Genomic DNA, 13,265 nt, shown 5'->3' with positions numbered 1-13,265 from the left:
TTACACTTTTGCTTCTATCTATGAAGACTTTGTGGCATTTAATAAAAGTTTTTAAATAAGTAAATGCTTCAAAATCCACTAGGATTTACTTCTGTGTCGAGGGCCCACAAACACACAATACACAAACACCTAGACCATGGCAAATAGTCGTAATATATGTAATAGTATGGCCAATACAAATGTATGCCATGTGCGGAAGAGACCTATAGACCTATCGCAACAGCCACAGGCCAGTATTGTTAACATTGCGTGGGACCGTTTTTATATTAAATACGAGTTCTTTTTTTTCACTTCAAATTTTTGCCCACAGTGCGTCCCACATCGTGGGATATGTCAGCGTTGGGCGTGGGTGTGGCTGCTGGGCATGCGGTCGGAGTGTGGGCAATCGATCGTTGGAAACATACCGCTATATCCTCACATACCTTTCTACCCACCACTACTGACGACGGTACCATAACTTTTTTTTTATATAAGCAAGTCGGCAAACAAGCTTACGGCTCAGCTGATGGTAAGCGATAACTGTAGCTTATAGACGCCTGCAACACCAGAAGCATCGCAAGCGTGTTGCAGACCCTATCCCCAATTGTCCCCAGGAGCTCTGGTCACCTTACTCACCAACAAGAACAAAACACTGCTTGAAAACAGTATTATTTAGCTGTGATCTTCTGTAAGGTCGAGATACTACCACAGTAGGGCTACTCCATATTTTGAGCAGGAAATTATCTGCTGTGCCCTACCTCAGTTTTTACTATATGAAATTCATTTACGCATCGCTCGGCGCAAAGACTGCACGTTAGTCTAACAAACCGAAATCCCCTCCAAAATCAATATATACAGGCGGTACTGTGTTTGGACGCCATAGGATTATTCCCGCATACAACGACGACGCTCCAATGTTTGACTGGTGTTTTCTGTAAAGCTAGAAAAAAAAAATACCAGAAGGTCTCTCATTAGCCTTTTTTCGGAAGGATTGCAGCATTAAGTGGCTTGATCCTACAGCTTGAAATCTCGAGTCTAACTCAGACTTGCGATCGGACAGTTTTTACTAAGTTGCCTCAGACTATCTGAACTTTTTAAAAACTACAAGAATTCTGGATTGACTCAGATGGACCACACCATAGCGTCAAATGGTTAGAGAGAATTTGGAACTTAATATCCCTAAACCAACAAGAGAAGGACAAGAATGGAGAAACGGACTTTGTGCAGATGTAGTTCATTTCTAATATAAATTAAAGTAACTTCAAAAACAATAAAGAGTCACAATATGATAAGAACATTTTTGAATAAGAATTTAATGTATTCACAGGTTCTGACTTAAATAATTATCCAATAGTTTATCTACATTTACATAAATATGAAAAAGTGAATGAAAATTTCAAACACACTAATTCTAATTACAGATCGCGATGCGAGGTACACAAAATGGAAGATGGCGGTACAGCGGTCACTTGGATGGGCGACCACTAAGAAATCCATCACAATGACAGGTTTGAAAAGAAAAAATAGCATTTTATCAAGCTCCGATACTTTGACACCGCCCGACAGTAGACAAAACTCCTTGGACAAAAACGTACCCATAGACGAAGGCGTAGACAATTCTATAGAGGAACTCATACAATATTCGGCTCGAAAGTTTTCGGTATTTGTGCCCTTGCAAGTGCCAAAAGACGAACACACAATTTTAGACGACTTAGAGTATTTTATGAATAAAAAGGAATGCGATTACGACATGTGCCAGTGTTGCGAGAGTAAAAAAAAATTGCATACAGATTGGAAAACGATTGAAGAGATAATTGAGAATGATCCGGAAATTATTTTCGATAGCGATGACAATCCAATATTTGTCGAGCCGAAAAATGATCATATGTACGAACCAACGCCGGTTATTGGGAATAGTATGAAAAAAAGATTGCAGTTGGAGAAAATACCGGTCATATTTAAAAATATCTGCGATAAATTAACTGACACGTCTCTGACGTGAATTAGACGAAATAAGACATCGAATATTCATATTTTAAAACCTCTCCTGTAGTCAGTATTGTTCCATAAATGTATCACGTATATATTTTTATTATAATTTAAATATTAAATATATGTAACGGTTCACGTACATTAAGGGTACTAACTTGACCTCAAAATAAACGTATTATTTTACCTACTAAGGTCTTTAATTTTTTTTAATTATAATTTCACACTTAATGCATGTTTTTGCATGATTAAATTTTTTTATTCACATACTTACACACTTTCTATTCGTCTTTCAAAGCACATTTACACATTTATGTGACCTATACATCTATGGGATAATTTTAAGTGAGATTAAACAAATATAGAGAGAAAAGATGAGGAGTGAACAGCTGTTTTTACAACAATATAAATATGCTAGTGCAACGTAAGTTTAAATGGAGATATATAGCAATTTTAATTAAATAATGATTAGTACTGATTTTAAGTTCTCACGTTTATACGAGTTATTAATGAGGGTATTTACAGAATGATCTCATTGTTATTGTTACAAGAGTGTAAAATTTATTTGACGCTTATATACACAGGAAAATTTCATGAATATAGATCTAACGGTTTTATGGTGTCCGTCCGTCTCAAATATAATTAAAATGTATTTAAATTTGAAAATACACTAGTTATGTTGTCTTTGAAGGACTAGGACTCTGTTATATAATCTATAATGATAAATGCTTGTATTCACAATTATCAAATTTAAGTATTGTTTTTTAATTGTGGGTTAACATGGATTAATAATAGATAAGTATTTTATTCCTGATTGATGTTTAAATGTCTTTTTCTCATATACCATTTTTTTAAAATAAACTTTCAAGAGTTATTTAGTTTTAGTTTTATGAGAAAGGGATATCATGTATGATTTATAGTTTTTTGTAGTTGCTAAACTAATTAAACATATTTCATATAATCTGGCATGCTTACAAAACATTAATTTTAGTAACATTGTTTAATTTTGTTACTTACATTGTTTTATCTCTAACTCAAAAACCATATAGTAAATTTATCTTGTAAATCCATGTCTTACTAATCTTTCACTTTTAAAATATTGCCTAATATTAAATCTCATTATTTTTTACAAATTAGTATTTTATCGAAGTCTCATTTTCATTTATCTATTTATACTATATTAACAGTATTCTAATTTGCTTCATTTTAAAACGAATATATAATTTCGTATTCATGTTATAGAAATCATTAATTACAAGTGTTTTGTTTTTATTATTAACTAGAAAATTGGAAATGATCGGACAAATTGTGATTTTGTATTTTTTTTTTACAGAGGAGAGATACAAACTTTTGGCGTCCATTCCGGCTACGTTGTATCTTATTGGTAGCTTCGCTATGCTAGTCGTTTCTAGTATACTTCAAGATAGTCATAAATTAGTCTAGAATTCTAGATCATAGGATCGAACACACTAGCGCTTATAAAGCTACGTGAACACTGCTAATGGGTCGTCCATCAATCACGTAAGGTGGATAAACATCACCAAGGGGAGTTGAGGTGATAAAAATTTTCTACAACCCATAAGCGTTTGTATATTATTTTTTTATGCGCATTGGTTTGATTGTAGCTTTTGTGTTCTGTTTTAAACGTGGAGGTGTATTCGATCCTTATTTAAGGTTCGATTCAAAAGACCTTAACGTAGTGTCAAATTATATTAAACCTATAAGGATGTTCTGACAATACTGTTTCTGTATATCTAAATTTATTTTTATTATATCGTATATAATAACAATAAAGTCTTTATGGATTACAGAAATTCTATTGCTTGATCAAATTTAAATAGGTTTATAAGTATATATATGTATATATATAGTTGCAATTGAATTCAGCCATAAGTTTCATAGACTATGTGTTGTTTTAAATCCAATAACAAACAAATTGTTACAGGAAATTTTAATCTGTGGGAGCTCTTAATTTTGTATAAAGCATATTTCAAGCGTACAATTATGCTAAACCGATCTTGCATTTATAATCGCTTTTTATTGATTTATAATTATTTACAAAAGTAACAGTATACTTACAACTAAATACATATTACTATGTTTTGAATACGTGTAATAGATATTTGAGTTTTGAAAATGTTTTATTAAGTAGAATCAATTACTTTGCACATTCATGTACAAATCTTAAAGGATATTGCATTTACTGTGTTTGAATGTATTTAAGTAAATTAATTGTATAGATAATGCCCGAAAATTGCAGATAAATGATTAATTATTAAGAATATATGTATCATATATTCATGAATGTTGAAATAATCTAAATAATTTTAGGTTAAACTTATCAATCAAAAATCTCAAATTTAATCATTTTTCAAAAACGTATTTTAATAAATAAATAAAAAAAAAGAATTAGCTCAATGTTAAATAAAGATGATTGTGTGTGTAGAAACCCAATAAATGCATATACTATAGGAGGGCAATTGTATTCTTGGAAATTGTATTTGTTATGATTAAATTATAGTTTCTTGTAAATTTATTTTTATTTGCGTATTCTAAAAGTAATTATTTCATACCCGTATCGTTCAGTATGTCTGGAAATAGCTAAAAAGTCATAAAAACACTAGCTGTACTACAAAATGTTTTCCAATATTACGTTTTTAAATACATTTTAGTGTATAATGAAAAAAAAAATATGACAACTGTATAATGTAGATTTTGTGGCCAGTGTGTGTTCTTTAATTAAATTTGTATAATTGGTGCTGGTTAATTTAACTGAATAGTAAAATTATTGAATGCACATTATTTTAATTTTATGTTTATTATAAAATCATGTTTTATGGTGTATATAATTTAATAAATAAAATTAATAAATTGTTAATAGTCAATATAGTCAATAAGTATATAAATAAAATCGTAAATCGTTGTTTTATGCGCGCATCAAGCGAAAATTACTGAAGGTCTGGTGTGAACATTTTATAGTAATTTTGTTTCAATAGTAATTTAATACAAACGTGGAACAATTCGAACGAAATCGCATGTGTTGTCTAGTCTATTATAACGTACAGTTAGGAAAATGATTTTTGTCTATCATTGATTATTGTTGTTGTAAAATACATAAATATGAAGGTTAGGTATCTGTTCCACATCCGATGAGGATGTATAGTAGACTTGGGTAACTCATGAGTGAGTGATACAAATGAAACATATCTTTTCAAGTGAGCTAGTCTCTCATCAGCTCACTTGCGTTTCAAATATATCTCCAGCTCACTAGTCTTATGATTCATTTTCGAGAGACTGACGTACTGAGCGGGAGTAAACGAGACTGAGCTAGTAAGCCACTCGATCGGACGATGGCGTTTATCATGCGAAAGAGAGAGATAGTTAGCTATGGCTCTGTATCTTTTCGATTCATATTTCACAAGGTCATAGACTCAATCGTCTTGCTTTGCACAAGCGAAAAAGTATTTTTTTACGACCACGTAAGGTTGCATTTTGGTTGCATTATAAAATTATTTCACTGAGCTAAATGAGCTGAAGAGCTAAATGAGTGATATATATCCTAAGATCAAAATGATATATATCTCTCTTTTCTTTTCAGTGATATAAACTTCGCATGGCTAATGTATAGTTCACGTCGTGTAAAAAGAACGCTGAAAGAATCTGGAGGGGGTGCGTTTGCGCATGGGTATACTCGCGCACAAAAATACTACTGTTTTATTTTTTTATTAGGCTTTCACTCGCTGCTTCGTATAATGGTTATTGATTGGTAGGTACATTAAAAAATACTAGAAATACCAGTGCGAATAATTTGGACTAAATAAGTATAATAATGATCACTTTACAAAATTACAATTTTTTTTTCAAACATAAGCAATAACAAATTTTTTAGTTATTGAAATGTCGTATTCAAAAATATTAATTATCTGAACTCTCGATATTAGTATCTTAATAGTTTTTATGTGTTTAAAATGATAAATTGATATTTGTTTTTTAGTGAAATAAATAGTAAATGGAGTTTTACAAGTGTCTGTATGCTAATGTGTTGTGAAAGTGAGTGATAAATGCGGAAAAAACGTGAAATACGATTGACAGTGGTTTGTTTACCAAATAAGACTGTTCCAAAAAATGGACAGTACGAAAAAGTTTTTTCAAGAGTTAGCAACACTGTAAATCGCATTTGCGCATTTTGACAACTAGCGTTCTTTTTACATGACGCGAATTATATATTATAAATAATTTTTCTCACTTCTCTATTTAAAACTATTTCGTAATTTAAAACTTTTGTGCGCGATGATATTTTGAGTCGACGTCGAACTGTCCAACCAATAGCACACCGGCAAGCATGCGATACGTGATAAACACTCCCGTCCCCTACCCCATACCACCAAATAGACCGATAAATCGCTTCTGCGCAGCTTCAAGGCCAGCGTTTTTTTTACATGACGCGAACTATAACTAGAAAAATGCTATCCTTAGAATAAATTATTAAAGATTATGGTATCAATAAAAGGCATAATTATGTATATAAATGATTGATTGCTGAATGCTTACACTGAAAAAAGCTGGCTCACTCTGCAGTGACAAATCTATCTGGATAAGAACTTGTTACAATAAATCAACTAGTCTGTTTTATTTTTATTATTATGAAACGTGTACTGAGAATATCTCTTGCACATTTCCGATATTATGATTTCCGATATTGACAGAGTGAGGTAATAGTTAGGGGTGGGGACCAACGCCTTTGATCTTGTTTTGAAATTGTAAAGGCCCGTTCATATTGAATACTTCTAAAATTTACTGTAGTGAAAATAATATAGTTTCATAAATAAATAACAATAAAACAATATCTTATTACATTCAGACTATTTCTTTTCTTTTTCTGTGATTTTGGTGGTCCACTTGATTTCATGTCTCCCAATAACCTTCAAAAACGAAACATCGAAAAATATACACGATATAATGTTTTTATTTATTATTTAGTTTGACAGCTCGACAAACACTTGTAAAAACGCTTGCTTTTTTCAGTGCTCTTCAAGACTCGTTTATAAATACAAGCTTTGCTTTGTTCTCACTAATCATCGACGTTGGAACACATGCTTTCGATTATCCTTCATGATGCGCGCTTAACTAACAAGAATCCAGACTGACTTTAGGATGAACTGGCAAAATACCTATTAGGCTATCTCTGCTTGCAAGAAAGTCGAAAATTACTATTATGGATGAATTTTTTTTAGGACGTTTCCTCCAAAATGTTTGATTTTCACGTGGAAGATAAAATAATATTAGGTGATAGTAAGTAGTAATGGCACGGATATTGAGCGCTCTAACCTTCAAATTTTATCAATATAGATAAAGATATTTAACTTGTACTAAAAAGTAAGTAAGTACCTATTATATCACATTACTTTTACATTTTATTAATTTTTATTTACCATGAAGTGCAAAGGGATCCGCACTTCTTGCCTAGCGGTCAATATCCGACACCTACTTATACTACAATTTACAAAATTTATTTAATATAGGTACTTTTTGCTCATTTAAAATTACATTAAGGAAAATAACAATATTAGTTAAAAAAGTGCAAGGCGGTCGGTCTTATAACTAATAGAGATTTCTTACGCTTGTACTTAACTTCTATCAATAGAGAAAATAATGATAACATAACAAAAGTTTGAAAATTAATTATTTAAACTAAATAATACAGTTCTCTTATAAAGTAAATTATATTAAAATAAATGAAACTCCTATACTACATCCACAAGTCTCTTAATTTAAGGGCAGTTTTCTAGTGCGTACTCTCCCCTTGTAAGAGCTGCTACGATTTTATTCAATTCGTAAATTTTTTGTTTTAGAAAATTAGCTTAAGAAATAATCTATGTACAAATATAACTACAGTTAAATCGTTATCTAATTGAATTTTATTTTTAAAGTTCTAGAATAATCGATGTTTGAAATTCAAACTGTGTGTATTACAAAGTAAGTAATATCTGTATAATGCAGTATTTAGTTCATTCCTGTGATTCAGTACTTGCATTTCAAACATACAATCTTGTTTTTATGTGATAAGTTATACAACGATGTTTTTTTCTTATAATTTGTTTTATGGTACTTAAATATGTTTGGGTTGAAAATATTTTTTGGGTTGGTTTTTTTATATTAAAAACCAAATTCTCTGAAAATTAAGATTAAAGTAAGCTTCGAGTTTGTTAAATCGGTTTGTGATATAATTTTATCTTTTTTCCTATTATTGATAATTCGATGACTATTAAATCAATTTGTAATTTATTTCAGTTAAATAAAATATTAATAAAGAATGTTGGTTTATTGTTCGACGTTTTATTTTCCTTATAATTTATATAAATGATAATTAGTCGCTAAAATTTACGTAGGCGCATTACATCTGAATGAGTGCCATGAATTGGTCACATTTGGAGTTAATTATTGCCAGAACAAGGTTTGTATAAAATAATATAAATTAGCGGTATGAAGTTCGCTGGGTTAGCTGGTTGTCTCCATTCGATTGTATATTTTTTTTGTGTAGTTATTCTCATATTACTTACTGCTACCTACGTCGTATTACCAACCCACAACAAATTGTCGATGTAGTTGAAGTCGTAAAGTTTTTGGTATTAAGTACAAGTTAAATCATGGTCGTATTGAATCCTAACAAAAAAATCTAACGGACTAACAAAGACGTCGTTAATTCAAGTAGGCTTTTACAAGTATTTTTTATGCATATTATTTTAACAAATTAACAACTTTTCGCAATGATATTGAAATTATCTTTAAAATAACATTATAGATAGCACTACATTTAGATTTAAATTTTGGCGCTAAATTCGAAAAAACTGTGTTTATACTGTTGGCAGTAATAGGATCGTTCTTTAATACCTACTTATTTTTGATAATGTGCTGAAATAACCAAACTTATATTATTTATTTACGACTTTTCGAGTCTTACTTTCATGGATTATTAATGAATAATTTCAAATGAAATAAACTTCCAAATGAAAATAATTAATTTTCTTATAAGTTATTGATTTGTTTATTTTCTTTTTTCTGATTGAAGATCAATTTGGCCAATCGAACCAACGTAACCGCGAAGGGTAAAATGTCAAAATCACGAGTTTTCTTTACTAATAATTTATAATGAAATAATTAAGTTTTCAAAGTATTAAGAGTTTTACATAATGGTAGAAAGTTGAAAGAAAAAGTTGTCCAAGGTAAAAATATATGTACGTATGTGTGTATGTGTAAGATCTAAGTGTTTCACGAATTAAAAGAAAGATTAAGAATTTATTGATTTTTAAATATCAAGATTTTGTTTATTATTTTTCCAGCCAATAGGTAACGAAAATATCAAAAGTTAATAGTGAGAGGATAAAATGGTTACCGAAGATTTACATATTAATGATCTGCCGCTGGAGACATTTGTTGAAATTCTTTTAAAAGTTGATGGAAATTCACTCGGACGTTGCAGACGCGTTTGTAAAAGATGGAAAGAATACATTGACGACATTGATCATTTATGGCAAGAGATGTGCCGCAAGGAATTCACATATTCGTCGAAAATTGCCAAACGAAAGTCCGGCAATGATTGCAATTGGTATCACATATTTAGAAATCTCAAACAGTGGTCGGACTTGTCACCATTCGAGAAAAACGTTAAAGAATTCTATAAATTCACAATACATGATCGATCTCATGTTTTAGATATTGATTATGGTGTTTTACCACTTAAAGATTCTCAAGGCATTGTGTTATATGATACAAGCACTTTAAAATATATTCCTGTTGCTTTACCGGAAAGGCATTGTATAAGAATTGCTAATAACGACAGAGTAACGATTATATTATTAAAAACAGGCCTTTATCTTCGAAGAACTGTTGACACACCTAATTTTGTTTCAGATGAGTTCTTTAAAGCAGATAATTTTGTTTTAACAAATGATACATTATATTTTTATAATAATAGAGATATTTTTAAATGTGATCTGTTGAGTCAAAGTTTAACACCAGTTTTAATATTACACTGTGATTTTGATATAAAAGATATACAATATAGTAATAAGAAAGTACACATTTTTACAGAAAATGGTAAAATTGTAAATATTACCAAAAGCGTAGATGTTACGGTTCAACCTGTAAGATGTCCTATTGAATGGATAAAACATTTGAAAAATATATGCGCTGTTAATGATAATAATTTTGTATTTTATTCAAGAAATATATTTAAAATAGAAACTGACAAATATCAGCATTTGTACTTAGAATTTCCACCCGTCACTGCGCTGTTTTTCTATGTCGATGTTGTCTTGATAGCAACAAGGGCTGGTGAAATTCTTGTATACAGGTTATCTAGTCAAAAAAAGGCTACTAGACCCATTTTTGAAACTTTAGCAACTTTGCCCGAAGGAAAATACGCTGTGCAACTGGATATTTTCGAAAGAAAAAATGGACCTGTTATAGTTGCATCAACATTTTTTGAATTGTACTTGATAGAAATCAATTTCTTTCCTAATGTGAGATTTTACAATTCATATTTTTTGTATTTATTAAATTAGACTAAAAATCTTTTGGAGAAAACATTTTTGTCTTAAACTTTTCGTCATAGGCATTGTTATTTTATAGTTTAAGATCCGAACGAGACATGATATTCACCCATTTGCTTAATGGATAAAAATTATTTTTTATATCTATTTAAGTGTGTATAAGATAAATCACGAAAGAGTTGGCTGGAAAATTGCTGGCCACTGAAACACACTGAAATATTTTAATTTTTTTATTCCAAAATAGTTATCTAATAGCATTCAGCCTGTAACTTCCCAATTGGGCATAGGCCTCTTTCTCCATGTCGTAGAAGTTATAATACCTAACTCAGTTTTACCGGGTATTGGCATAAATAAATATGCCTAAAAATGTCACCTCAATGAAAGACAGATTACTGAAATAAGTTATTGTTAAATGAAATAAAACATATTTTTAGCCATTAATATGATTTATATTTTCAGGAGCCAGTATTAAAGCAATCATTTTCAAACCACAAACTAAACATGTACAAGAGGCTACTCAAACTAAAGGATAAACTGCAGACGGTTTAACTTCGTACAAAAAAAAAAAAAAAATTGTTAAATGAACAAAAGAAATGTAAATAGAAATTAATTTATTCAGAATAAATAGTTTTTGTTTTTTATTTTTTTTTTATTTCATATTAGCTTTTATCGCTGCTTGGCCCACGAATGTCTAGGTTTTAAAAGCTAAAAACATTAGATATTTCTAGATATAATTCGATTAGATTTCAGGTGTGCTGGAAGAAATCTCTTCACGTGATACGCACACCTATATATAATTCTGTAAATCTGTACATATAATAAATTGTTAAATAACTAATAAACCATAGGATTTTAAGAGGTCAGTTGAAATCTACCAAAGTCAACATTAAATACTAGCCGTGCCCGCGACTTCGTCCGCGTGGAATTTAACAAAAAAGTTATCGTTCAGTTCGCAGTTATAAAATAAATAAATTTTTAAAATAAAAGTAGCTTAAGTTACTCCTTATTACATCAGCTATCTACCACTGAAAGTCCCATCAAAATCGGTCCAGCCGTTTCAGAGATTAGCCGGAACAAACAGACAGACAGAAAAAATTGTAAAAAGAATGTTATGTTGAGTGTGTTAGTTCATTTTATCGTTAGAAGCTCTACTTCTAAACCTACCGTAGGTTCATATCGAGTTGGCTAGCATAGCTCGTGATATACACTTACCAGCAGGCGGATAGTGCCTACGCTTGTTAGTCACCTTAGTGAGTAGTTTGCACAGTATGTTTTAGTGTATAATAAAACGAGAGTACTTCGTATGATCGTCGCTGTTTTTCGTATTCATTGGTCGTATCGAAAATTTTCGTACTACTAGACCAGAATCAGGTCAGCAAGTATTTCATAAAAGCACTTTTTTGATTCGCAATCGATTAAGAGCATGGTAAACATCAAATTCGTTAAGCGTGAAAATGGCTTATTGAATAAAAAATAGTACTATAAAAAGCGCTGCGTTGCTAGAAGAGGTTTTACACTAATTTGTGAAAATAAAAAAAATAAAAATTTAAATTAATTAATTTATTTAATTAGTGAAAATAAAAAATTAAATTTTTTAATAATTAAGATTAAATAAAAACCGCTATGGTGTAGAGGTGCGAGTAGACGCCTAAGGCACCGATGGTTTGCGGGTTCGATTTTTGCTCGGAATGGATATTTGTATTTGTATAAATATTCCTTTCCGGTTTGGATCTATCTAGTCTATCCTTGTGGGTCTTCCTCACCTCGGAGAGCACTTTAAGCCGTCGGTTATGGTTGTTATCAAAAAAAACCTACCTGGTAGCAATCGATACTCATAGTAGGGAATATATTCGCCAACAATCCACACATGTATTAATATCATTAATCAAGATATTATAGAACTAAATAGAGTTATATCATTTCCATATCATTTCTAATAAAATGTTTTAGATGTGTCGTTAATAAAGCGTCTATTATACAAATATATTATTACATTTACAATTATAACAAGTGTAAAGGTACCTTTAAATACGGTATTATGTATCTGTTCTATCAAGTCTCTCCTTCGTAATTATGCCCTGAGGAGATCACAGAGGAGGTTTAGTTACATGAACTTTAATTACATCGTTTCAAATATCTCGTAGTTTATCCGACAATTTTAACATAATGGTTTAATTTTTATTGGTAGGAATTAAATTAATAATAAATAAAAACATTAAAAAAATTATAAAAATGAAAATATAAAAGAGAATGGAAATATTGAAAATATTTAAAAAGTGATAAATGAAAGGATATTGAATAGCCAAAGATAGCACAGATCTTTTTCGGTTATACTTAGGTACATACATATGAATGGGATTGTCGCAAATGTGATTACATATGCATGCATATGAGCGTGCGTCTACCCCAATGTATTATAACATACTCGTATCTATATGCTTATGCGTAGCTAAAAGCGTTTCTGTAAGTGTATAAAATCATCGATGCATAAAAATATTATATGGATAAACTAAAATAAAACTATTGTATAATACTACGAGACATACCTAGTGATCAATAACTTTTAAATTGTTTTTGCATTAAAATTCTTTAAAAAAAAAAGTTTATATCGCACAAATAAAACGTTATTCCGAATATCCATTAGAGGTATCAACATTTCGATAAAAACTTCGCTAGTGTAAAATTTTCGTGGCAAGTTCTTTAAGCTCGAAAAATACCATCGAGCTTTTACAGGCTCTAATTAGT

General features: G+C 30.4%; 2 protein-coding genes across 2 annotated transcripts in view; both read left to right on the top strand.

Moving 5' to 3' along the window:
- Window positions 1-2,158, top strand: part of LOC123667486 (glycerol kinase-like) — a 28,459-nt gene extending 26,301 nt beyond the window's left edge. Inside the window, exons 12-13 of the mRNA XM_045601380.1 lie at window positions 311-448; window positions 1,401-2,158. Coding sequence (XP_045457336.1) covers window positions 311-448; window positions 1,401-1,981 — 719 coding nt within the window. The 3' untranslated portion in view covers window positions 1,982-2,158. The remainder of the gene's footprint in view (window positions 1-310; window positions 449-1,400) is intronic.
- Window positions 2,159-9,074: 6,916 nt separating this feature from the next.
- Window positions 9,075-11,157, top strand: LOC123667520. The gene is made up of 3 exons (XM_045601407.1): window positions 9,075-9,191; window positions 9,309-10,490; window positions 10,980-11,157. Exons 2-3 carry the CDS (start codon window positions 9,354-9,356, stop codon window positions 11,067-11,069), a joined length of 1,227 nt encoding a protein of 408 aa, XP_045457363.1. The 5' UTR covers window positions 9,075-9,191; window positions 9,309-9,353; the 3' UTR covers window positions 11,070-11,157.
- Window positions 11,158-13,265: the final 2,108 nt, after the last annotated feature.

This window comes from Melitaea cinxia, chromosome 28, assembly GCF_905220565.1.
Source record: "Melitaea cinxia chromosome 28, ilMelCinx1.1, whole genome shotgun sequence".
In the NCBI taxonomy this organism is placed as follows: Eukaryota; Metazoa; Arthropoda; class Insecta; order Lepidoptera; family Nymphalidae; genus Melitaea; species Melitaea cinxia.
This window is presented reverse-complemented; position numbering and strand designations above follow the sequence as displayed.